Raw genomic sequence first — 26,010 nt, forward strand, 5'->3', positions numbered from 1 at the left:
AGAGCTGTGTCTACTAGGACAGAAACAGATCTTCATAGCTCATGAGATGCTAGAAGAGCCCACACTTTTTTTATGCGCCCCGTGTTAATTGGTCAATATAAGTTAAGTCTATGAAGAGTGGGCACAGATTTGAGGTGCTTTATTCAAGGATTATATACAGAGCAGAATTTGTAATAGTTTGGGCTTGAAAACTTTCGTTTGTCCAGTTCACCAAGATCTATTTTCCAGGTTTCCTGTCAACAGAATACCTAGCAATAACCAAAGTAGAGAAAAACTCGTCATGGGCCTTCTAGATGCCCAAGACAGCAGTCCTACTGCAAACAGACTTCTCACCTTTAAAGAATCCTTAGAGCTCATTTCTCAAATTCACGGAATGGTATAAAAACACGTTAGGTATACCATGTGCTTTCAGGTAACATCTAGCTGCTTGAATGCCTCCCACAGGAGGCTGAGAGGCAGGGCAGATATCCCAGCAGCAACGATCTCCATCTCAAATAACCCCTCAAAGCAACACACACAACATTTCTTCCTCTTGAGCAATGGGAGCTCACAGCATGCCCCAGTGAAGCCTGTAAACAGAATCAAGATCCATAGTTTGCTTCATCAAAGGCCTTTCTGGCACGTTTCAGTTCTTCGTTCATTGTCAGAAGGTCTTTAACTCTGGCAAACTTCCGGGGGTCCTTGCGGATAAGGAAGACAATGTCCTCAACCTGTACCCGGCCCTGCCGTCCAATTGACATGGCCTTGTGTGTCTGCAAGAGAGAAAAATCAGTATTCCTCTGCCCCTTAGGTTTTATCAGATCTCAGTCCCACTGTATTTCCTCTCATTTTAAACATCAAGAAGGCAGCAAGTGCAGGATCTGGGCACCACCATCTGAGTCTCAGAAGAACTTCCAAGCGCAGCCCCTCATATGCACTGGGTACCACTCTACACACACAACAGGAATGCCTTCGGAACTGAAGCCAGACTGGGGAGGGGACACCTAGAGCTTGAGGAACAACAGCATCAAGCAGAATCTGCGTGCAATGCCTGCATCAGAGGACAGTCTGGTGTTCTGTAGAGGGTAGGCAAGGCTAACTTCTCGTGAGAAAAGGGATCCACAAACAATACCATTTTTATTATTTTTTATTTTTTTTTAACACAACTGCTCAAGCAGTATCCAAATGTCTGGGGCCAGATGTCTGCATGTATTTTGTGGCATGGGATTGCATTCCCATCTGTGTAAAGGCACTGAGAGAACACAAGAAGCAGATAACCTTTCAAAGCTGAGCCATTTGTCAGCAGAGCACACAATGACGCCCCAGGGCATCTCAAAGTCAGCTGTGGATTTCTTCCATACAACATTAATCTAACTGCTACTTAAAGGCTCCAGATGCTGCCCTAAATCCACGTGGAATATAATGCATTAATTTTGTCTTAATCTTGGAAAAGCAATGTCTGGGCTTAGATTTTTCCCAGCAGCACCTGAGTTTTTGCCTGGGATAACACAGTCATTGAAGCAGAGGTGTTAGTCTTCAGAAAGCTAAGGCTGCCTTCAGTACACTGCCTACAGCTGACTTACCATTTCCGTGATAAATTCTATCACCAGGTCCTCAAGAATGTCCACAGATTCTGTGTAAGGGTTCTGGTCATCCCCGAATCCGTACATCATGCATCTTACTGCAGAAAGACACACAACGTGAAGCCTCCACCTGCTCAGCACATCAGCAACGCTCCCAGCCTGAGCTCCCGCCCGGCCACCAAGTTCCCGCAGCAGGACGGGACTTGCTCCTGGCAGGCAAGAGTGCAGGGAACATGCAGGCAGAAGCCAACAAAAGCCCAGAAGCGCACACAGAACGGGGTGTCAGAAAGCAGCGCGCTGAGCCGGCCCCGCACCGAACACTTTACCGGCGACGGGGCAGGTGGCACGGCTGGGGGCGGGTAACGCACCGCTCCGGCAGCCCCCGCCAGGACTCACGTTCTTTAGAGAAGAGCCTCTTCCTCTTGCCCTGCCCGCCGTCCAGGCCGCCGCCGGCTTCCTCGGAGTCCTCCTCGAACTAGAGGGACACAGCGGAGGAAGGAGGCGGTTAGACGGGGAGCCCAGCCCCGCCCCGTCCCGTCCCGTCCCGTCCCGGGGGTAGGATGTGTAGCCGCTCAGCCCCACGCAAACACCTGCCGCCCAGCTCCCACTTACCGGCACATCCTCCTCCTCGTCAGCCATGGCCGCCACAGCCAGAGACAGCTTCCGGCCGGGGCGAAAGAGCTTCCGGTTGCCCGGTCACGCCTCTCGCGGGACTGCCGCCTCGTTGTGCCGTGCGCGTAGGTCACGTGCTGCTCCTCTCAGCTCCGCCTCCGTCCGCCGCCCGCGGTGCTGGGGCTGCCTCACCGGGCTCGCTGTCAAGCGCTCCCGGGCGCGTGGGCGGCGGTTATTGTGCCGCCCTGCGTTAGCGTGGGGGCGGGAGGCAGCCCCCCCGTCAGCGCTGTAACGGTTCCCTCTCCCGTCACTCCTGGGGAGCTGCCTGCCGGCCGTTCTCTGCAGCTTTCAAGTATTTCAGAGGCCCGGGAGAACTCTTAGGTAAAGACAGGCAGGTGAATGAGGATGTACGACCCACCACGCTGAGCAGCTGGCCCAGACTGTTCAGCTTTTTATTACTTGGATAGTGACAGATGTTCTGGTTGCTCCGATGTCTTTTTCAAATCTCAGCCTCTTGGCCACCACTGGGTTCTGCCTTTCCTCACACCAGCCCTACACATCTGGGGAAAAGTTTGAGTTTCTCCTTCATAGCTCGTCCATGTTTCCATCTGTTACATGCTTTCTTTTTGCATGGGAGCTCTGTTGTGAGTTCCCATCTTGGGCAAACCATTCTGCTAGTGCCTTCTTGTTTTCCTGCCTCGAGGATGACCAGTTCTTATGCTTGGAGGATGCTCTCATTGAAGGCCTGCCAGCTTTCCTGAGCATCTTCGCCTTTCAGAAATGCTTTCCGTGGGATTTCATGTAGTTTTTTCAGTATGCTGAAGTCCAGGAGCTGCTACACTCCTTACCCTCAAGATCCTTGTTGAATGAATGGTCAATAACACTCCTATCACAGTTCTGCTCTTACTGGCCTCTTGCCTTGTCCCAAAGCTTGTAAAGAAGGCACATTTACCCTTGGGGAGGGTGGGGGTTAGGAGACCGCTAATAAGAGAGCATCTCCCTCTGGTTAGCAGTTGGTTTGTGACTTTCAGATAACAAACAGACAGTGCCTGTGCACTTGTACTATCCTAATGAATATCAATCTAGGGATTTTGTGCGCCCCCACAAAATTTTGGCTTAAAAAATTGTCATAGTTTTTTTCCTCACAGTAGTTTTATGCCTATTCAGTAGTGGTGCCTTACACATCTAGTGTGATAAATGCCTTGGTAACTTAGGCTTGAATTAAGATTTTTCTTTAGGAAGCTGAAGAAGAGGAAGAAAAAGGTGCAGCTGAGGTATAGACACTGGAGAAGCAAAATCTTACTGGAGAGAAGAGTCAAAGAGAGTCTTGATGTAGCACTGAAGGATCACAAGAAGTAAATTCAAAAGAAGTGAATACAGTGCTTTCAGGTGTCTGGGATTAAACAGCATTCCCCAAGGCACTCCGGAGCTGCTGCCATCTGGTAACACCACTTACCTGAGGGCAGCAGTCCAGCAGCACTGTGTTCATCACAGGAACCACTAGGGAACAGCATTGGTACAAATAGCCACAGGGTGCACAAATGACACGGTGGATTATTGGAATTATCATCTTTCCTATTTAACTAAATAGTTGATGGCTGCTCAATAATTACCTTATTGAGCACAGCAGTTTTCTATGCTTATGTAAGATTTGAGTAGCTATATTTGAAGTAGTTAGAAATCAAGTATTTAACATGCGCTTGAAGAGCATTAAACTAGTGTTAAAATAGAACAGTGCATACAGGCTTCATTTTTTGGATAATTCAGTAAGAGACACAGTTAGCAAACCCAGTATTAAAATCACTCGTGCATGTAAGGAAAGGACACTTCTTATTGGTGTTGATACAGCTGGCTGTAAATTCATTAGATGGCAATAAAAGGATGTTACATGGACTGGCTTCAGGATCTCCTCTTCTTCAGTTTGCTGCCAGGCCCACCACTCATTAGTGAGTGGAAGAAGGAGAGAACTTCTGTGTCCACAGCCTCAGAAAATGCAGTTCTTCATTCAGCAACACAGCACATGCCTAAGAACTTGGCAAGAAAGTCTACTTGCCTGTGTGTTGGACACATTTAGCCAAAGCATGCACTAAAATGTAAGTGCGAACATTTAAGTCCTGCTTAATTTGATTTTATTTACTGTCATACCTGCCACAGAGGCACCAATTCTTGCACATAACAAACTGAGGCCTTGATGATTACAGCTTTGACTACATTGATGCTTTTGAAAGACGCTGGTTTTAAGATACTAACACACGATTATTCCTGAAATGCTGACTTGCACATATTCCATCTCTCTAGATCCTACTGTATATTTACTTCTAGAATCAGACACCCACAGACCAGTTTGCTTTGGAGCATTTTGGGAATAGAAGCAAAATAGTAGTGTATTACAGGCCTGATCTCTGCTTACATGCAGAAACTCAAGATCCACATCTCTCTACTGTATTCCCCACACTGTCACTTCCTACTTTACTTCAAGTCTAATCTGAGAGTTACAAGAAATTCCTTAATATAACAAACAGCACAAGAACCACCTTCAAGCCTCAGAGCGCTTTATGAAAGAACAACCTTTTCTTGAGATTTAAATACTTAATGTAAGTTAACTTCAACAACTGCATACACAGAATTGACAATCTCAAGACAGGACAAGATGAGTGCCAGAGTGTGACACAGGCACTTAGTAGCTTTGGTCTAAATTCCCATGTACAACTACCCCTATTTAACGGCAGTCCTTTTAGTAGATTCTGTACCAGCTTCGGTCTCCCCCATATTGTGCTCTTAGCCAAACACAGCTGCTGTGGGACCTCAGTGTTGTGCTTCAACTCCCAGGGCAGGACCGATGCAGGTAACAGACCCACCTCTGGTAACTCCGCTGAGGGCAGCTGCAGAACTTCACGTGGGATTTAAAACAGAAGGCAGATGCAGCACTGAGTGATGATAAAGTGCAGGAGGAGAGAGTTCTCCTAAGTGTTGTTCATTTATCACCACTGTTTCAAGACAACAGCCAGCCAGGAGGCGGATCCCATAAAGTAGGTTTCCTTTTCTGCATCCACCAGGAACAGGGACAACTTGATGTATGCAAGTGAGGCGTGCTACCACGCTGAACCTATGGAGTGCACAATGCAGAAGAGTTACAAAAGTGGAAAAAATACAAGAAGTTCCCAAGTAGCCTTTTGCAAACAAAGCGTTGGCTATTTTCACTCTGGATAGCCTTAGAGCAGGCAGGGTGCCCATGTACTAGTTTAAACTTCTAAGTGTCATTCAGCTCAACATGGCAAGTTTAGTTCACTTAATACACTTAATCACTTGAACTAAATGCCTTTTTATTAGTGAGATTACTGGACCATCTGTAGTATTTTAAATACAGCAGAGCTTCGGTAGGCAGCAGTGAATTTCTGAACATTTACCTAGAGAGAGATGGAATGCTTTATTCAACCTAGCTTCTCTCTGGAGGTTCTCTGATTTTCTTTTTTTTCCCCCTTGACACAAATACATAGGTTATTTTAAAATGCTGTAGTACCCCAGATTCATTCCCAGCGCAAGCTTCCTGAATTAAGGAGTATTTTAAACAAAAAGCTTACATTTATAAACATTAATTTAGCAAAAAATTTATACAAGTTTATAAAAAAATAATTCTAGTGCTTCACATTCTCTACAACAAAAATCCAGACCTCTAGTTTTGGTACCTTTTGTTCCAGATGAGCTGAGCATATCAGGAGCCAGACTTTTCAGCTGGCCTCTACAGTAGGCAGGTTTCCAGTAACATGGGCTACAAAACACCTTAGCAAGTGGACTCCTGAGAACTCCAGAGAACTGTGGAAACAAAGGTATGTATGTTCAGTGCCTGATGCTGCAGCATCTTGGAGTAAGACAAGCAAACTCAGCCACTGGGTGCATTAAATTACATCCCCACAGTGCAATACAACCTTCATAGAATAAGCACTTCTAATGTAATCAATTATAGCTTGCTATTGCTCACACAGTTCCAGACAAAGGTAGCTTGGCCAGTGCAAATCATCATCTGCAAGGAAACAGCAGCAACAAAAAAGTTTTACCTGACCAGGAATAGCTGAGGAAAGCATCCCTGAGTTTTCTCCTTTACAAACTCCTGGATCCCCAAAACATTCTTTAACAACAGTCCCTTGGAAGCTCGGTCAATTTTAGTTAACACCATCTGTATAGATCCAGAAAAGGAAGATTGGGAGAGTTAAAGAAGATCATTTTGCTGCTAGCCTGGAACATCTGGAAGAGTTCCTGGAGCATTTTGGAAGGCAGACTGAAAGCTCTGGGTCACAGCTAATTGGCAGAAGTGGTATAATACAGTTCACTAGAACACTACCACCTGGTATAAGTGCATAGGCTGCAGACCTTTTCACATTCCTTGAGCTGAGCACTGAAAAAAATGTCAACTTGATAAGCAAAAAAAAAAAATCCCTCAGATGCCCCCAAACAAACCTTAGATCTATTTTATTATCAATAAAGAAGATGGAGTGGATGGTATTACTAGTCAGGTAGGACAGCTTGCAAAAGCTCACATAGGAGGTACATTCCTTTATAGTTATATGCTAAAGGTAATTTAACACAAGTCAAGTTTTCATAGTGCTTCCACCTTCTCAAGAACAAAGCATTACTCACCACATAAGGAATCCCAAACTCCTCCAGCATCTCTACTGCAATAAGATCTGTGCTCTGGATTCCTACCACACCATCGACTAACAGAAAAGTCCTCTTCAAGCTGTCAGAAATACAGGCAGCAATAGTCAGCACCATTATTTTGTCCTGCTGTGCTACTGCCAAACTCATAAGTGAGAACAAGAAACGCGGGATTTGGAGATAGAAAAGCCACACACGGCAGCTGAGAGCTCAGCATGGAGCAGCACCTCCATCTCTTCCGCTGTTTTGATCTGTCTAAGCATAAGTGAGTGACTGAATGATGGTCACCACAGAATCTCCAAGGGAACAACTTCAGACTCATGAACATGACCACTGAAGGCTGCTACCTCCGTGGCATTTTATCATCTGATTACATTAATCTGCATACAGGTATTCATCTTTAATCGCTGCACTGCGGTACAGTAAAGTCCCTTACTTGTGCCGCTCCTGCAGATAAGCCTCCACCATATCCACGAAGTCTTTTGGGGCACGGTAGCCATACCCTGGCATATCCACCAAAGTGAAGTACTTCCCTATGTTGAAGAAATTCATCTTCTTTGTGTGGCCCTGGGGAGAGAATTTAGAAAAGAAGAAAAAAAAGAGATGCTAAGATGGGCAGCTGGGAGATGCCCTGGAAATGGTCTCTGTACCATACCCCATGCACCACAGAAGGCTGCAGAACTGCTGCTGTTGCTTTAAGCTGTCATCTCCTCCTCTTTTCACAATCCCGTGTGGTTCTATCTTTAAAATAATCAAATTCCTTCACAGGTATCTTGAATCTTCCCCAGAAGCTGTTAAGTCACAACTGCTCGACTTGCAGGACCACTCCACGTGCCACGTGAGCCTAAGTGCTAAGGCTGAGGAGCTGTGCTGGTCGCTTCTCACCTTTCCCTTTGCAAAAGCCAGGCCCGTGCTGACCTGTTCTCCTGTTACTCGGGCCTTTGCCTCCTAAGCCCCACCACGGCGTTAGCAGCAGCTTTTGGCCCAGAGGGAGAGAAGCTATAAACGGCACTTACTGGAGTTTTTGACACCCTGACCTCCACTTCTGGAGCCAGCGAGAACAAGGCTCGGATTAACGACGACTTGCCCACGTTGCTGCGGCCGATGAAGCACACCTGCGCTAGAGAACAGCGAGCACTTCCACACCCGCCCTCAGCACGGGGCGGGCGGTACACGCCGCTACCACTGCAGCCGCACCGGCACCGCGGGGACAAAACCACAGCGCTGGGGACGCCAACCCCGCCCCGCCCGGCCCCGGCCTCGTCCTGACCTCGGGCAGCGCGGGCGGCGGGGCGTGCTCCATGCGCACGGCGGAGCTCACGTAGTCGATGGCGTGGCCGCGGCCGGAGGTGAAGAGCGCCTCGGCGCGCTGCAGCGCGGCCAGCCCGGGCTGGAAGAGACTGATGGCCGCCGCCTCGGCGCCGGGGGCCAGGTTGCGCGCCAGCCGCTGCAGCGGGAACATGACGCCGTCGCGGCGGCTCTGCTCCAGCTTCAACACCTGCGAGAGGGCGGCGAGCGGAGGAGGAGGAGAACGACCCTGCGGGCCCCGGGCCCAGCTCCGCGCAGCCCGCAGGAGCTGCATCACGGCGGGACGGCCCCGGAAGGCGGCGGGCGGGGCGAGGCGGGGCGGGGGTGGGCTCGGCGCTACCCGTAGTTTAACCCATGGGTGTCCGACCTTCTGGCTTGCTTGAGCCGCGCTGAATAACCTGCACCAGCGGAGGTGCCCCCGTCACCGCTGCTGAAACGCACCACCCACCGCCCCACTGCGCTCACATCCACTGCTCGGTCTCCACAAACGTTCAGCAAGCATCAGTGAATGTCAGTGGGTGCCATTTTTTCTGCATGAAGCAACTCGATGACACAGCTTTGCTTCATCCTCACTCCCTTGTCAGACTCCGTTCTGTCAGACCGCCCCTCTGCTGCCATCGGTCACACGGCAACAGCATGTAAGGGAATATTGGTGGGAAGGTTCAACCTCTACTGCTGTACCACCAACATTCTCCTCTGATGTTGTGGGCCAACATAATAAAATAAGAGGCATTACTTTTGCAGCAGCCCTCGTGGTTAATATCTAAGTAACAAAACATTTTAATTTTTGTTATTTTTATTAAAACATAAAGAGAGCAACTGAAAATGGAGTCATAAACATAAATTTATCTTTTTGCAATCTTGAAATCTATTCTCAAATTCCTACGTCACAATGGAAAGCACGGCTGCGTATTTTTTACTGTTCACAGAACTGTGTTCAGTCAGTGTACCAAGATGCCTAACATTATTTGCTATGACTTCACTCAGCATCACACTCCACCCCGTGTCCCGGTTTCAGCCCAGGCAGTGCCTGTATGCTGTCCTGCTCTTGTGAACTACACCTGCCTAAAATCTGCTTCCTCCTGCAGCAAGATGGAGCTCAATCACATGCAACTCAAGGCAGAGCACCGTCATGGCCGTGATGTTCACACCTACAGGTGATACCAAATCAAGGTGTAATTTATGTAGAGAGCATACCTCTTTCCTATTGTCCCCAGTGATGCAACAAATCACAGATTAATAAAGTGATAAAAAGATGAGGCTGCTGACCAGGCTGGCCATGTGTGGGTATGGAGGAACGGCCTTTAGGTGCTCACTGTCTTCACAGGCTGAGGTTCCCATTGTGAGGACTAGCTCCTGTTCCTTGAAGATCTACAATGTAGTTGTTCTGTATTCAGAATTCTCTAGCAATCTGGCCAGAAAACATCTCAGATGGAGATCCAGGCAAAACACTTATTTGGAAGTGTATAAATTCAGTAATACAGGAAAGCAGCAAAAGACATTTCCAAAAGTAAAATGAAGTGGGTTCTTGGAACCAACCATCCCTTCATTCAGATAGAGCAGGCTTGTCCCACCCTTGGCCTGCACGCGGCCGCCCCCTGTCCTGTTCCATGATGGCAGCGGCTCTTCCCGCCGAGCGGCCTGGCCCCTCAGCACCAACGGGACATCACTGCGCTATGGCCCCATCCAGGCTGGGACCAGAACACGGGGCGCAGTGCGGTGCCAGCTCAAGTGGTGGCCAATGATGTTATGCACTTTGTTACATGGGCCGAGCACAGCAATGAATGCAGCCACGCTTTCCATTTTGGTAAAGGGATTTGAGAATATGTTTCAAGATTGCTGAAAAAATCATCCATTTTTTGGTTAATTTGCAGCTCCATTTTCTGTCAACATAAACACATTATCTATGAATTTTCAAATGGAATGTATAGAGTTGCAATTAAAAATCCGTCTCACTACCAGAATCCTATATACCCCTCACTTCACAATTACACCTTATTCATGTCATCACTTTCTGGCAGTACGTACATTTGTGAACAATTATTTTCTAGGATGAAGCACAGGAAGAGTAAAATTTCATCAAAAATCTCTGACAAACACCTTGAGACCTCACTGAGTATTGCAGCCGCTGCCATCAAACCAGCCCGATGCATCGGTTTCACAAAAACAAGGTCACATATCCCACTAGTTTTATGCTTTTGTTGCTCTCTTGTTTGATATGTTCTAATAAAAAACTTTAAAAATTGAAAGTTTTATTACTTATATACATTAACTATATTATATATTTTATTTCAACAGGGCCAAGTGTTGGGTCCTGCACTTTGGTCACAACAACCCCAGGCAACCCTACAGGCTTGGGGAGGAGTGGCTGGAAAGCTGCCTGACGGAAAGGGACCTTGGTGTGCTAATGGACAGTCGGCTGACTATGAGCCAGCAGTGTGCCCAGGTGGCCAAGAAGGCCAATGGCATCTTGACTTGTATCAGGAATGGTGTGGTGAGCAGGACTAGGGAATTAATCCTGCCCCTGTACTCGGCATTGGTGAGGCCTCACCTGGAGTACTGTGTTCAGTTTTGGGCACCTCAATACAGAAGGGACATGGAGGTGCTGGAGCAGGTCCAAAGAAGGGCAACAAGGCTGGTGAAGGGCTTGGAGAATATGCCCTATGAGGAGTGACTAAAGGAACTGGGGCTGTTTAGTCTGGGGAAGAGGAGGCTGAGGGGAGACCTTATTGCTTTCTTCAAATACCTGAAAGGTGATTGCAGTGAGAGCAGGGTTGGTCTCTTCTCAGTGGTGACAGGTGACAGGACAAGGGGAAACGGCCTCAAGTTGCGCCAGGGGAGGTTTAGGTTGGATATCAGGAGAAACTTCTTTACAGAAAGGGTTGTGAAGCACTGGAACAGGCTCCCCAGGGAGGTGGTTGAGTCACCATCCCTGAATGTGTTTCAAAACTTTGGATGTGGTGCTCAGGGACATGATTTAGCAGTGGGTTGTTAGAGCAGTATGGTTAGCTCGCAGTTGGACTTGATGATCTTGAAGGTCCTTTCCAATCTGAGTGATTCTATGATTCTATGATTCTATGAGGGCTGCTGCAAAAGTAATGCCTCTTATTTTATTATGTTGGCCCACAACATCAGAGGAGAATGTTGGTAGTACGGCAGTAGAGGTTGAACCTTCCCACCAATATTCCCCTACATGTTGTTGCCGTGTGACAGATGGCAGCAGAGGGGCGGTCTGACAGAATGGCGTCTGACATGGGAGTGCGGATGAAGCAAAGCTGTGTCATCGAGTTACTTCATGCAGAAAAAATGGCATCCACTGACATTCGATGCTTGCTGAATGTTGATGGAGACCGAGCAGTGGATGTGAGCACAGTGAGGCAGTGGGTGGTGCGTTTCATTAGTGGTGACAGGGGGGCATCTCCACTGGTGCAGGTTTTGAAAAGCACAGCATGCAGTCTCTTATTCATTGCAGGCAAAAAATGCGCAATTAGTGGTGGTGACTGTGCTGAAAAAATACAGTTTTGTAGCTGAGAATTTGCACTATTAACTAGTGTTATTGTGCTCTTTCTTATGTGTTGTAGTTTCCATGGATATAGTTAGGAGGCATTACTTTGGGAACAACTGATGACTGTGCAGCCCAAGACAACTCCCCTTCTCTCTGCGCGGCCCAGGCAAGCCAGAAGGTCGGACACCCAAGTCATAGGAGGATCTTCCCGAGGCGTTGCTGTTGCTCGCGATGCCCACGAGGTGGAGGTGAGGGTGCGGGCAGCTCGTGCACGAACAAACGCTCTTCCACGGGCGGCGCTGCGTTCCCTGCGACACGAAGCGACGTTGGCCAATCGCTGCCCGGGGTGAACCAACAGCCGAGCAGCTGCTCTGCAGTGCGCTTTGGAACTCCGGCAGCTAAAAAGTGCCCTTGGTGTATCAGTAACTGGGGAGGAAGTGGGAAGGATAAGGCCACTGCTAGAGGCATGATGCACGCAAAAAGTCCCCCACCAGGGCTCTTGCAGCATTGAAGAAATGATGCAAAGGAAGCAGGGCACCACCCAGTCATTCACTATACTCTGCTACCGCAAGTAAATCAGTCTCCCAAAACGCAGAAGTCTGAGCTGAGGTGGAGGAAACAGTCTGAGGCTGAAGGACACTTAGAACCATCTCCAAGGCTGTGCTAGAGGCAGATGGAGAACAGGCCATTCAGAAGCTCTGCTGCACAGAGCAACTGCCTGGGACACGCCAGTGATGCTCTTGCCGCCGTATTACCATGCTGTGTGGCTCCAGTGCTAAAGGAAGGCAGAGGCTGGTCTTCCAAAGCTGAAAAACAGCAGCAAACCCCCAATCTAGCTCATCCATATTGCACCTGTACAGCCTTTCCCATGCAGTAACTTGCTGTGCTGTGACCAGCTTGTAATCCAAACTCTGAAAAAACAAGACGCTAATTAGGAGAATATGAACCTCAAGGTTTCCAGTTTTCATGGCTCTGGCCGTTTTTTCTGCCTCTGTCCTTTAGTACTAAGCTCTGTCACTCACGAGGACGTGGCTGAAGCTCCCATGCATATGGGATGCTTGGATATCTGCATAAGGGAGTTAAATAGGCTCTTTTCATCTTGGGCTCGTGTCTAGATGTGGTAAATGCTTGTTGTACATGACTTCCAAACCACACAGCAGAGGCTGCATTGACCAAGGTAGCTGAAATTGCTTGTCAAATATTTTGGAAATAAAACTGCAGCAACAGCAGAGATGAAAATTTCAGTATATCACTACTGTTGGCTATTCTACATATAGGAACCGTGAACACAGGAAGCTCAACTTTCCCCTTGAATGTACACAGCTTTACCTTTCAGTCATCAGTAGGTGCTATGCCCCCTCTCAGCTAACTGATACCTGCAATTTGGAGGGGGGACGGCGATGAGATGTCTGCCTTCTTGCCAATGGTTCCCTCATCTGCGGATGCTTTGCATCTATTTGACCAGAGGACCAAAGCCCTTTCAGGCAGGCACATTTCAGCACAGCCACGGACATCCATAAACCAGCTGTGACTGCTGTGGGGGGAAGAGCTCTGTCCCCTTAGGAACAGGCAAACAGGGAGCACCTCATTTCAGCTTGGCGGCTTCAAGAGTTGGGGAGGCTAACGCTTCAGTAATACCCCATTCAGTAAAACCCCATTCAGTCCATTAATTTCTAGAGAGGTTCATCTTGTATCTAGGGGAGGTACCTTTGCTGCTATGACAGCAGGGTTCATCACACGGACAGCCTCTACCTACCCACCTTCCCTGCCTGGAGGGGAGCAGGGACTGGCAATACATTTTAGAGAAAAGGTCTTAGGCTTTTGGTACAAGGAGAAAATAGAGTAGGCAGGAAGGGCAATGCATTTTAAGAGGGTTTCATTTGTCTGGCTTTTTAATATGCTGAGCATCCTTTAAGCAGTAAGATAACAATAACCTTCCCCCCATTCTTAATGATAAAATCCTCACTGTTGGATCAGAGCCAGGCATAAAAATCACTCTGCTTATACTTTGTGCAAGTTCTGCTATAGATTTTATCTTCTCTTAGTAACACTATGCAAAAGTCCAGTGAACAGAAAGCAAATAATGATACTATTTCCTCTCCGTTGACCAATGCAGTGCACAGGAAGAAGCTTCTTGATATGAATAACCATCAAGCTGTAGCTACAGTCAGGGGTCTGTATGAGAACAGGAAGAGCAGTGGCTCTAACTGCTGCAGATCCCTAGCGGGGGAAGATGGGGATCTCACAGCAAGCTGGATGGTGCAAGAAGCCTGTGTCACCCATGAACACAAGAGCTGCCTTGGAAGTGGTCAGGAACACCCCAAGAACTATTGTTCTGCTCACCATTGCTGCAGTCACAGGATCTACAGGTAGTTCTGGCAATATTTTGGGATCAAGTGTCTATTAAGGGCTGAGGAGGAAGGAGCAGTGCACCACAATGACCTTTTTCTCAATTCTTCTTCAAATGAAAAAAAACTAAGGGAAGGGATCTTTAGAAATTGCCAAAGGGAGTTTTTGATGAAAAACCAATAACCTGCAAGAGTTTAAGATTTAAGGTGAAGGTACTTTCTCCTTCACAAACTCAGCTACACACTTAAAAAAGCTCAGTTCAAAAAATGTGGGATCTGAAAATATAGCAATAAGCTTTCTCCTCCTTACCGTACATTAATTATGCAAATTCATAATTGTTTTTCTTGTTTGTTGGTTTTTGTTGGGACCATGTAGGACAGAGGGTTGTGGGGCAGTGATCTTGAGTCCACCAAAGAATTTCTCCATCTGACAGAAAACAGGCATGCATTTTCAGTTAAATGTTGTATTTACTCTTCTACTTTTTCATTTTTCATTTGACAGCACTATAATCAGGGAAACTGGTTCAAATAAGTTTTGGAGTGGCAGGACAGAATTTGCCACCTGTGCTTGACCTGACTAAGAGGGTTGCTCATATCTACCACAAAACAGGGGTCAGTGTCTTTGTTCATTCTTCTCCTGTACTGGGCAGTGATGCCAAGGGAAGAGCACCCCAGGAGACCTTTGCACGCAAATGGGCTCAGCCAGCCTTTGCTTCCAAGTCACGTTATATATCCAATGGCTTAGGGAAAGGGCTGTACAGAGGACAGGAGTAAAACGAAGGACCAACTTTGGCAACCACAGCCATGAATTTGGCAATTTGTTTCTGTCTAAAATGAGACACACAGCTCTCGGGCTGGCAGAGACAGAACCTCACACCAGAATGTAACAGTGCTGATGTTTCCTCATGAAGCACAGATCAGAACTCCGAGGCCATACGTGACATCCTTGGGCACCATTTCATACATCCTTCTCTTTCCTTGTCTCCTCCAGGAAATAACAGAGTATCAGCAGACCTGGGTCACAGCACTGTGATGATCTGCCCTAACACCACAAGTATTTCTATGGTAACATGGAAAATAAGCACCAAGACTGGAGGCCTCTGCACCTTGGCATACAGGTTTGATCAGAAAAAGACAGACAGAACGAACTGCAGTGACAGAATGAACTGGAGATCCAGACCAGACTGGGACAGGGCACTTAAGATACAGCAAGTAGGAATGGCTGATGAGGGAAATTACACCTGTGAAGTGGTAAATGCGGATGGGAATTTCCACTCCCATTATCACCTGACTGTGCTAGGTAAGGGTCTCCTTCCTCATTTCACTGTTCTCCAGAGAACCGTGTCCAGGCCTGGGCATACAAAGCTCCTCTCCTTGTGCACAGGAGGAAGTGTGCAGTAAGAAGAGGAGCTTTCTCATGGGAATAAAGGGTCATGCATTTCATTTAAAGTAACTGTTTCTTCCCTTTCCTTATTTGCCAAAATTATTTTCCTTTCTCTCTGTAGAGTTACAAATGACAGTTGTGAAGCAATTTTCAAGACACAAAAGGAGAATTTTGCATGAGCAATTTGTTATTCTGCAGTAACTCACTAATGCATTAATTTATCTAAAGCATATGAGATTAACACCTCTGAGTACCAAGATATTCTATCAAATACATGATGTTAGTACTCAGATAGGAAGAGCAGCATCATTTCCTCCTCAGCTGGCATTCCAATCCATTTTAAGCCATGACTGTGATGGCTCTTGGGACAAGTCTAATTCAGCCCTATATTCCGTAGAATTCCCTACCTCCATGCCCAGGGATACCTCCTCTCAGGGCATGTGGCTGTGGTAGCTCACTTGAATGGAGGAGAATTGTCCAAAATGAAGAAAGATACACCATCGTTGTCTCCTGTGGCTTTGGAACACACTGCTGTGATGAGATGGCACTTCCACCTCTCCTCCTCTCATTATGCTCCTTTTGGGTAGTCAGTAAAATCCTCCTATCCCATTGCAGCAATCCACATGCATCTCCCCCCTTCCTGGTACTTTGCAGCCTCCCCAAGAACGAACTTGTACTGCGATGACCATGGGAACCCTGTGTGCGAGGCAGAGACAGTGCAGCCAGCTGCTGAGATCTCGTGGGTCCCAGAGAGCAACTCCACACCCAGAGCCGACAACCATGATAATGGGACAGTGACTGTTCTCAGCAGGTTTGCAGCATCTAGCACCAATGGGAAGAATCCTACCTGCATTGTGTCCCACACAACTCTGAACGAGACCAAGTCCATAACCTGCTCCCCAGGTAAGCTTCCCTTTGTGTGCTCAGTGTTCAAAGTCCTGTTTAGCCCTCTGTTCCTGCACTAAGACATCAGTAACACTGGCATGACTGCAGTAGGAACCATGCAGCTGAGCTGATGTTTCCAGTGAGAAATTTGTTGGGGTGGGGAAAGATAAACAATTGTGCTGTCAGAACTGAAAAGCACTCTGTGAAATTCTAGGCAAGAAGGTAAACTTGGTAGTCTTCCTTTCCAAAAATAAGGCTAAAGTTAGTTTTATTCAGAAGTACACGGCAAAGAATATTTTCTAGAAGGTGTGATCCTGTCAGAAGCGCACAGTAAATGGTTTGTGAGGTGTACCTAAAATAACTGTTTCTCTTTAGTCCACATTGCATGGTTTCTTCACTGTGTCATCAGCCTTGCTTGTCTGCTGGCCTCCTTTTTCCTTTTGGCTGTTCTCCGCCTCTGCATATTCCGTAATGCCAGGTATGTGCAAGACGTGACACACAAAACACAAAACCCCTCTGGTCACAGCTAGAGAAGTTTACAAGGGCTTCTGGTACTATTTCACATCATGTGCAGTCATCTCAATCTGTCACAAGTGAGCCAGTTCAGCACATGTTCATGCAGGTTTATCAGAGGTCTGTAACATCACAGTTGCTCTTAGAATCCAGTCGTTAGTGTTAGAGACCCACCTCCTGCTGCCATACTTCTTCCAGCAGAAAAAATACAAGACGAATGGTCAGTTCAATTCCATCGATCAGATAGAGAAAACAGGATTACCAGGCTATGAAGATTAAGTGACAGCAAAATATCTTTCTGAGGTTCTGACGTATACAGACTTTTGGACAATCTTGTCTTACTCAGACAAAGGTAAGGAAGGCAGGGGCAATGCAGATGTGCAGGAAGTATTGCGCAAGATCAGAATCAGCCAGTAACTGTTCTAGAGTTCTGGCAGCAATCTGGCAGCATGGCCAATTATCAGAGTTAGCCTCTCTACCACAATGTGCACCTGCTATCCAGAGTTACAGTACAAACAAGTAATGCAGAAACAGAGCTAATGTAATCTCACATGAGATTACAGATATATATATATACAGATATAGAGCTTAGTGTTTCTGAGATTCCCCACCAAAATAAATAAAGAGGAAGAATTCTGTTCTTACATTCCTAGAGCCCCAAACTGCATTTTCCAAAAAATCCTACTCCTCACATTTACAGTAGTAATGTCTTGTTTTCCAGAAAGATTAGGAACCCATAAAAGCCAAGGTATCTCCCATGTGTGTAGCCATCCGGGGCTATTTCTAACTCAGCACCTGAGCAGAGATGAAAGAAACTCCCTATATGCCTCAGTCAGCAACGTGAGATGCCACAGTGAATCACAGTGTCAAAGCATTCTGGAAGATGAAGCAAACATCCATGAAGCAGCCAATGTAACTGTGCAGAAATATGGCATACAGGGCAGATCCTACTTGACCTTTGTCAGCCTTCTCTTCTATAATCTTGCTAAAGCAACTGTAGATGTCATCACCCATGCAAGTATCTATTTTTTTTAAAATAAACACAATAAGAAAGTAATTTGTGTTGTATAAAAGGAAGTCACTCAATTTTAAATACATGATATCCTAGTATTTACGTATCCTATTTTACTGGCTCAGATAAATCAGAAGTTTTCTTGCATAGTAACAATAGCAACTTTCCCAAGATGCAGGACTGAAGCTAAAATTGAAAAGATTTATTATTTTCACTGGAAGAATTTTGTTTTTCATTATAAGAATGACTTACCACCATGAGCTACAAAAAAAAAAAAAAAAAAAAAAAAAAAAAAAAAAAAAAAAGAGGATAGAGAATATTTGACCATGAGCAATTACTGCCGCTGGAAGCATCAAAGATATTACAAACCTGAGATCTAAGCTTCACACTCTTATCTACCTCTTTGCATAATCCAAAGAGCTGCAGCCCACAGAACACAGATATCTATATCAGTTTCTTTAAACACATCTTACTGCTCCTACCACAAAAGAGTCCTTCTGTGTAATCTTCCAGTTGATGATATGCTGCCACAACTAGTGTTATATAGAGAACAGAATAATAGAATGGTTTGAGTTGGAGGGACCATTAAAGGTCATCAAGTCAATGTCTCTCCTGTACTGAGGACTCCCCATCTAGATGCAGCACTTCTGGTGAGGCCGCACTAGCGCAGAGCAGAGGGGCAGGATCACCTCCCTTACCCTGCTGGCCATGCTTCTTTGGATGCCACCCAGGATTTTGAGATGCGAGGGCACACTGCTGGCTCATGTCCAGCTTGACATCCACCACTACCCCCAGGCCCTTTCCAGCAGGGCTGTGCTCCATCCTTACATCCTCCAGACTGTGGGGGATATACTGATCATGGGCATTGCCATGACCCAGGTGCAAGACCTCACACTTTGATTTGTTGATGAACCTCATGAGGTTCACCTGGGCTCACTGCTTGAGCCAATCTAGGTCTCTCTGCATGGCATCCCACCCTTGGGCATGTTGACCACACCTCACAGCTTGGTGTCATCTGCAGACTTGCTGAGGGTGCACTCAACCTCAATGTCAATGCCATTGATGAAGATATTGAAAAGCAGCTGTCCCAGTACTGAACCCTGAGGGACAGTACTCATCACTGATCTCCATCCAGAATTGGAGCCATTGACTGCCACTCTCTGGGTATGAGCTCATAACCAGTTCCTTGTCCATCAAACGGTCCACCCACCAATCCATATCTTTTTAATGTGGAGAGAAGGATGTTATGTAAAGCACTTCCTGGGCTGTTTCTGGCCATGACACTCAATGAACACAGCCAATGATTCAGTTCCTTGCTCACAGACACAGCCCCATTGTGCCCATCTGCTGTCACATACGGCTGTTTGGTCACAGCAGAGCTTGAACTCTGTACAATTGACACAGTGCAAATGGACTCAGAGACAAGAGAAGAATAAACACTCTGCATGGCTAACCAAATTACTGATAATTCATTGTGGTAACCTAACTGCCTTATCAAAAGCCAGCAGAAAACCACACTGACTTTGATATTTGTAGTTATCCTGGTAAGTTTCCACAGTGTGCATCAACTGACTGTATGCAAGCAGTACTCAGCTGAATTGCTTCTCTGCAGCAGCTGAACAAGCTCTGGGCCTGTGTACATACAAACCCACATGCGGACACACAGCTGGTCCACCAGTGGTTGCATTTCACCTTAAGACAACCTGCAGAGCTGCAACTCTGCTTGACTCTTAGTAAGTAAATTACAGACGAACGATATACAGAAAAGACTCCTTTTCCTTCTCTCTCTTCATCATCTGTAGGACAAGTCAGCATTTCAGAGATGGCAACAAAGATATCCCCTAGGTTAGCAATATACCACCAGCGTCAGCAGCATGCAAGATATGAATCTGAGACTTGCTGCATTGTTTGGGGCTAGCATATGGTATTTGACTTTTGCCAGAAAGAAAAATAACTAGCATTCTTTGCTGCAGTTTCCATTCAAACAGCTCAGAGTTTCTCTGTCCTCCTTCAGAGATGAAAGAGATCAAACTCACGGTAGAATCCAAAGGATTATGTAATCAGCCTTGCCACTATTCCTTGGTCTATTTATTCTCAAGCCATCACAAATCCTTCTGCAGGACTGAGGATAAAGCCACCTGAGATTTCTACATTCTGAATTTCAGTCCTGTCTCCTGGGCAGCTACTGGCCCAACCAAGAATGTTTTGTCCTTTCTCTCACTAGATGCCTCGTCTTCCCATCAGCACATTTGCTACATAAAGAGCTTTGGCAATAAAAGGTTGCTTGCCTTTTTTGATTGTCATCGGTTTTAATATACCAGTTTTAAATTATTGTTCACCTCCTTATATGTAAAAAAAAAAAGAGGAAATTGTTCTAATAAACTCAGAGACGGCACTAACTTTTCTCACTGCAACTTACCCATAAGTAAGAAATGACTGCTCTAAATATCAGTCCTTCTGCAGCACGGACACACTACTGAGAGACCGCAAACTGACCACAGACCCTTTTTTTGTTGCTTCTCAAGCCTACCCCAAAGTATTACATAAAGCCCTCTCACATCCTGTTCACTCGCGGAACTCTCAGAGAGCTCTCCAGCATCACCATCTGTAGCTCTTCCACACTGCTAGCACTAAATCCTTAGTACAATTCTCCTCTTGTTCCTACTAATCCTGGTTAATGGAACACTGGGGGACTGAAAGATGTTCTCACTTCTGCAGAGTATTTCTGAAGCTTGGTGTGAGGATAAAAACCCACGTCTGTCTCCCTGACAAGCCCTCACACCAACCTGTACAGTACCCTGCTTTTCTTCTGTGTGCTATGACTCATGCAACCTGTCTGATCTACCCCAAGATTGCCATTAGGGAGGAAGTACTGCAGCAGTGCAACAGCCAGGGAGGGGACACGGCAAGCGAAGCAAAGGCTGCTTGGTCTTCTTAAATGCTGATAGTGCTCCAGCATGAAAATGACGCTGTGTTCCAGCTGGAGGCAATATCTCTTTATAGTGGCAATGAAACTGCAGAGCAGACTGCAAGGGAAGGCATGACTAAATTAAAGGAGCTCTTCTTGTGTCTAAAGATGAGTGAACAAAAGGCATTTCTACTTAACCCTGCTATTCAGAGCCTCCTCTATTCTGGAACAGCTGCTTTCTCCAAAAGCAGTTTTAAAAACCCTTTTGTTACTTTTCCGTCTTTGGACACGTTCAGGCATTGGCAAAAGACCACACTATAAAGAAGATATCAGCTGATATTAATTTGAGAGAGGAATAAGCTAGGGTCATGCCTGGATGCTAATAACACCTTGTCATTACTAGAGGAAAAACATGTTTCCCCCCTTCCACTAATATCTAATGCAAAATATATATTCACCCAGTTGTGTGCAAGGAAAGGACAAGCAAAAGCCACAGTCACTGTTATCCATTTCCACATGCTTTCCTGGACTATCAGCACAGGAAGTTTGGAGGGATCTCCAGCAACGACCAACGCTGACGACCTTTATGAATATGTAGCTATTAATGCTGGAGGTCAGGAGAACGTGCAGCCATTTGTCTTTGCTGTCGGACCCATGCCTAGATAGCACACTCACATAAGACAGCAGCTGAATGGAAAAAGGACAGAAGAAAATTCACTGCAGGAATTACAGAAAAATGGGACCAGGCAGGAGTTTGCTCCCCAGATTTCCTTTTCATGATGCCAGACAGCAAACTGACAGCAGAGAAAGTGTCTGCTCTGCTGCTGGGCCGGGTTGGGGGAAGAAAACAGTGAAGGTTGTGAGCTTCTGGTGGTGGTGGTTTTTTTTTTCTGTTTATTTTGTTGTTCTTGTTTGTTTTTTGGAGGTGAAAGATGTGCGGGAAGGAAGTGGCAGAGATTAGCTCAGGAAATGTTTAGCTTTTCTTAGGAAAACAGCAAACCCCAGTCAAGAGGTTCCAAACAACACATCAACACATACCAGTTACTTTTATGGGGCTTTTTGGTGATGATTGGTATAATTTGATATTTCCCCTGGGTCTTGAAGGCAGTCTTCAAAACAGTTCAGATAGATGTTAAGGGAGAACATTGTGATGGCAAGCTCACAGCTGAATCTACTCAAAGAAACGTGTGTAAAATTGTGCATTTTCCTGACACACCAGGCTGAGGATGGGAGGCTGGTTTGGAGCAGATGGCAGATCCAAGCAGCTGCATGGCCCATCAAGGCATAGGGCAAGGCACAGCCACCAAGGCACCTTCACAAGGTGTACCAGAATTGGACACCACGCGGAAGGACAAACACTTTCTGGGTTTGAAAACCGAACACATTGACACAATTGCTCTCAGTGGTTAGAACAACACTTGTCACCATTATTGCCAAATGACAAACAAAACTAAAGAAAATCGTAAAACCACCAAAATCCACATATTTAGCATTTAGATGGTTCCCGTGTTTGGAGGAGAATGGCTGAAAAGAAGCCATGTGTGCACTGTGGTTTTCGCAGCTATGCTTATACATCCGTGACGGTGCTCTATCCTCACACAAAAACTTGGCACCAAATAAAGAAGATATTCACTGACTGCAAATCCATCCAAAGTTTAAACAAAATTAAACAAACAAACAAACACAGCAGCAGCAACAACAACAACAACAACAACAAAACAACACAGTGCTGAAGAGACCAGAGAGGAATTCTGCACCAAGGGCAGAGCAGGGAATATATTTATGATGGATGTTGAATTCCCAAATGCTTCAATTTGTTTCAGCCCCAAAGCCTTAGAATTCAGTCTTTAAATTCAACATGTACAAGTCTACGGCTTGACTGAAGTCTAGCAACAACAAAAAAAGATGCACAGGAAATCCCCACAATGAATCAAGTGCTGTTTTGTCTCAGTGAAAACTCTCCTTCCATCCTAAAAGTTAAATGCTACTTTTTGCTGAACATATAAGTTGGTGATGAAAGAGCTGATAGTATATTTTAGAACTGTTATGTGGGTTGTATGCTCAACAAACACATCAGAAAGAATATTAGCATGTCTATGTACTCTCATGCACCAAGATATGAAAAAAACAGATAAAATATCTGGAGGTATAGCAAGAAATGTATTCACATGGGAATTTACGAAAAATGGCATTTTCAGTCTACATTTGAAAGAGAGCAATAACAACTTGAGGAAGAGACTTTGGAGGCAAACTCCACAGTTGAGGCTTAGAGTTGCCTGCATACAGTCCTGTGTCTTCAACCAAAAGACTAGAGGTGAAGAGAAGACAGGTTCTCCCTCAATTCCCTCACATTTGCCTAGACGCTTAATTATTCTGCGTGCCTGCTCATGTCACAGCAGCGAGGTATTGTATTAATTTGACACCTGGCATTGTGCTGGTGAATGCAGTCCTGGGTGAATTACAGCACTGTGTTTGCAGTCATGTCCAATACTCCTCTGAAGAATGGTACAGCCTCCAAGACTTCAAGTACCTGAAATTCTCATGTAACTCCAGAAACTAGGAGTTTATTTTAATTGGATCTTTATTTTTCTCTTCTTCTTCTTCAAACCCGGGTATTTCCTCATTCACATCTGCAGCAATAAAAGAAACTACGGCTTGTACACAAGAAAGTAAGTAGATTTCTCCTATTCCTACAGATTTTCATTGCAATTTTTAATTGGAAACATTTTTTTGTGAAAGAAAAATATGGATTTTGCCACAGATTCTAGTGGAGTAGGGATAGTAAGCATTTCCCTTTATGACAGAGGAGAACAAACCTGTACTCTTCACAGATTCAGTAGGAACAGCCCCCACCATAAAATCAGGACTGTAGGAAAATATTAGTGTTCAGCAAGTGTTTGCATTTGGGTGGACCTATGAGAAAATAAATGTGTACTTGCTATCCTAATGTAATTTGTTTGTCTATGTCTTCCAGACATTAATGGACAGTATACATTTCATGAAGAAACTCCTTTAACACCCATTATTTCTGCCTGGGTGGCTTTCACAGATAAATTTGTTAAAAGTAACTAGGTTAACAGACAAAATTTTTTTGACAGAGCAAAGGAATGGAATTTACAGTGAGGTGAAGACAAGCATATTTTTATTCATAAATTGATCTTAACAATTTCTCAAGTTTATCTAGCAAGCCACAGTTCCATTGGGCAGAATGTATTTGCTCTCATTCACTCTAGCAGAAGGTTTCTGAGTTCAGAGTTCAGTTGAGACAAGCTGAAAGCAGTTATCAGGGGAAGAAGCGTTATATATCCCATAACTATTTACAAAAACTTTCTGAATTTAGCATCAGAAAATCTCTTGTTAAGCTTGTACAACTTAAGACTGACCATAAACATGGATTTCTGTGTAGAATATTTGTGCGCAGTTGCTTGAGTCAATGAATCATTTCAATTCAGTGAAGCAGGAAAAACTTGCAAATAAAACCATAGGCAACAGAAAGGACTACAGTTCAAATGTCTCTTTTAGGGTTGTTGCTATTGGTTCATGGTAAGCAATCTGTATTAAAGCTACAAGTGGTTTAAGCACAGAAAACGACACTGACCCAGCTCACATTTGTACTCAATACTAGTGAGTGAGTTTCCTCAGTTAAACAAACCTATCACAGTGGAAAGCACTCAAATGATTCAAATCAGTTGAGCTCTGTGTGCATTTAGCAGGATACACCTTGCCAAAAGGCACGTTTGCATCTCGTTCAACTTTATGAGGTCAAGTAACACTCTACAGCCAGGTATCACCACTAGGCCAGGCCAGAATTTCACAAATGCCACAGAGAAGTTACAGTGATCATTCTCCACCAGTGCCTCCCAGCCTTACATTAAAGCAGCAATGTCACTGCACTCTTGTGGGTGACCAGGCAGAGAATGAGAGAAAAGAAGGAGCCAGCGCCTTTTTTATCAATTCCTTTTTACATACCAGGCCACAGGTTTCACTCTTCTCAGGGCCAGCAAAGCTCAGCATTACACTCTGGATACTACACGATTACAAGCAAGCCAGAGGGCCTCCACAGTTTGCAGATAATCCATTCCTGAACCTCCTTGGAGATAAAAGAAGACTAGAACCCAGAATGGCAGACACCACTCCAAGTGAAAAACAACCCTACTGAGCTGTCACCGGCACTTCTAACACAGCTGATCCCCCTGCAGTTTCTTTTCCCCTACAGACCCAGCTTGCCTCAGCTGCAGTCCATGCAAGCATCTGCCCAGCCAAAGCTGGTCAAAATAATGACACCCCTCACTGTTTTTTTCTGGTCAGCCTTTCCCTCTGGTCTGTGTACATGTCACATGGTCATTAAGTGCAGACTGTAAAACAATGCACATATGCTGTGCAGCATTTGTCAGGTCCTTTCCTTACATCATCTGATGGCTTAATTTTCAGGCCAGTATGTTTTTAACATGATTTTCTTCGTCTTTCTTTTTTTGCCTTTTCTTTTCTTTGCTTTACTTATACTAATATACTTAGTATACTTATACTAATGGTACAAAGTGAGCAAGAAGTGGGAAGAGCTTTTTGTGAGAAAACCAACCATTACTTCTAAATTTCCATTACCAAAACAGATCGGTAAGTTTCAAGTCTTCCTCTGCCACACATGCTTAGTTGCAAGACAGCAAATCTGTGACCACAGGTTCTTTGTATTTTACTCACTGTATCTGTCCATCTGAGGATTATGAAAAATCCACCCACGTCCTCTCAGTACGTGAGCTCCCCAGCGACCTCAGTTCTACCTACTCCAGGTTAGCAACACCTTGCTCCGGAAGCACCTCTTAATCTTCTGCGTGTTTACTCACACCATAACACTTTGAATATGGATGTGCTTATAGTCAGGAAATTACAAGCAATTACCTGCTCAGCAACAAACAGGAAGTCTGAAATCTGGAACACAGCTGGTCTGAGCTTGTGCTACAGACAGCGTGGCACTTGAATCCATAATCCCTTTCTTCCACGTGATATGACAATGAAATGGCTTAGCAACCTTCGGCTAAGTCTCACTTTGGAAAAGGATTAAATAAAAAGGAGAAGCAAAATAGAGCCTAAATTACGTATCTAAAAATGAAAAGCTTCAAATATGAGTATTTACTTTGACCAAACTATACTGCGCTGTTTCTTGTTTGCTTTTGTTCTGGTTTTTAGTTTTTGCAAATGATCTCTGTGGAAGTACTGTGCAGAAGCATGGGTGGGTGCCTGTAAACAGGAGTGGTAAGATCAGATCTTAAGAGTGTTTCTCCGATCCATTAAAGAATGTTTCCTACAATTTATTATATTGCTA

At 45.3% G+C, this 26,010-nt stretch overlaps 3 protein-coding genes across 5 annotated transcripts; 1 reads left to right on the forward strand and 2 right to left on the reverse strand.

Moving 5' to 3' along the window:
• Positions 116-2,332, reverse strand: TAF13 (TATA-box binding protein associated factor 13). Its single transcript, XM_021399229.1, has 4 exons — positions 2,175-2,332; positions 1,959-2,037; positions 1,563-1,660; positions 116-752 (listed from the first exon to the last, which is right to left on the reverse strand). Exons 1-4 carry the CDS (start codon positions 2,199-2,201, stop codon positions 582-584), a joined length of 375 nt encoding a protein of 124 aa, XP_021254904.1. The 5' UTR covers positions 2,202-2,332; the 3' UTR covers positions 116-581.
• Positions 4,281-8,445, reverse strand: GTPBP8 (GTP binding protein 8 (putative)). The gene is made up of 7 exons (XM_021399216.1): positions 8,098-8,445; positions 7,844-7,942; positions 7,264-7,394; positions 6,810-6,909; positions 6,230-6,348; positions 5,861-5,987; positions 4,281-5,280 (listed from the first exon to the last, which is right to left on the reverse strand). Exons 1-6 carry the CDS (start codon positions 8,407-8,409, stop codon positions 5,903-5,905), a joined length of 846 nt encoding a protein of 281 aa, XP_021254891.1. The 5' UTR covers positions 8,410-8,445; the 3' UTR covers positions 4,281-5,280; positions 5,861-5,902.
• Positions 11,505-17,999, forward strand: LOC110399828 (cell surface glycoprotein CD200 receptor 1-B-like). Of its 3 annotated transcripts, XM_021399186.1 has the most exons (6): positions 11,505-11,888; positions 13,757-14,009; positions 14,980-15,288; positions 16,027-16,275; positions 16,633-16,735; positions 17,492-17,658. In XM_021399186.1, exons 2-6 carry the CDS (start codon positions 13,874-13,876, stop codon positions 17,508-17,510), a joined length of 816 nt encoding a protein of 271 aa, XP_021254861.1. In that variant the 5' UTR covers positions 11,505-11,888; positions 13,757-13,873; the 3' UTR covers positions 17,511-17,658. The 3 variants fall into 3 exon arrangements, with proteins under 3 accessions (XP_021254861.1, XP_021254841.1, XP_021254852.1); XM_021399166.1 differs by lacking the exon at positions 16,633-16,735 and having other exon boundaries at positions 17,492-17,999; XM_021399177.1 differs by lacking the exon at positions 17,492-17,658 and having other exon boundaries at positions 16,633-17,484.

The sequence above is a fragment of the Numida meleagris genome, chromosome 1 (genome assembly GCF_002078875.1).
Source record: "Numida meleagris isolate 19003 breed g44 Domestic line chromosome 1, NumMel1.0, whole genome shotgun sequence".
NCBI classification, from domain to species: Eukaryota; Metazoa; Chordata; class Aves; order Galliformes; family Numididae; genus Numida; species Numida meleagris.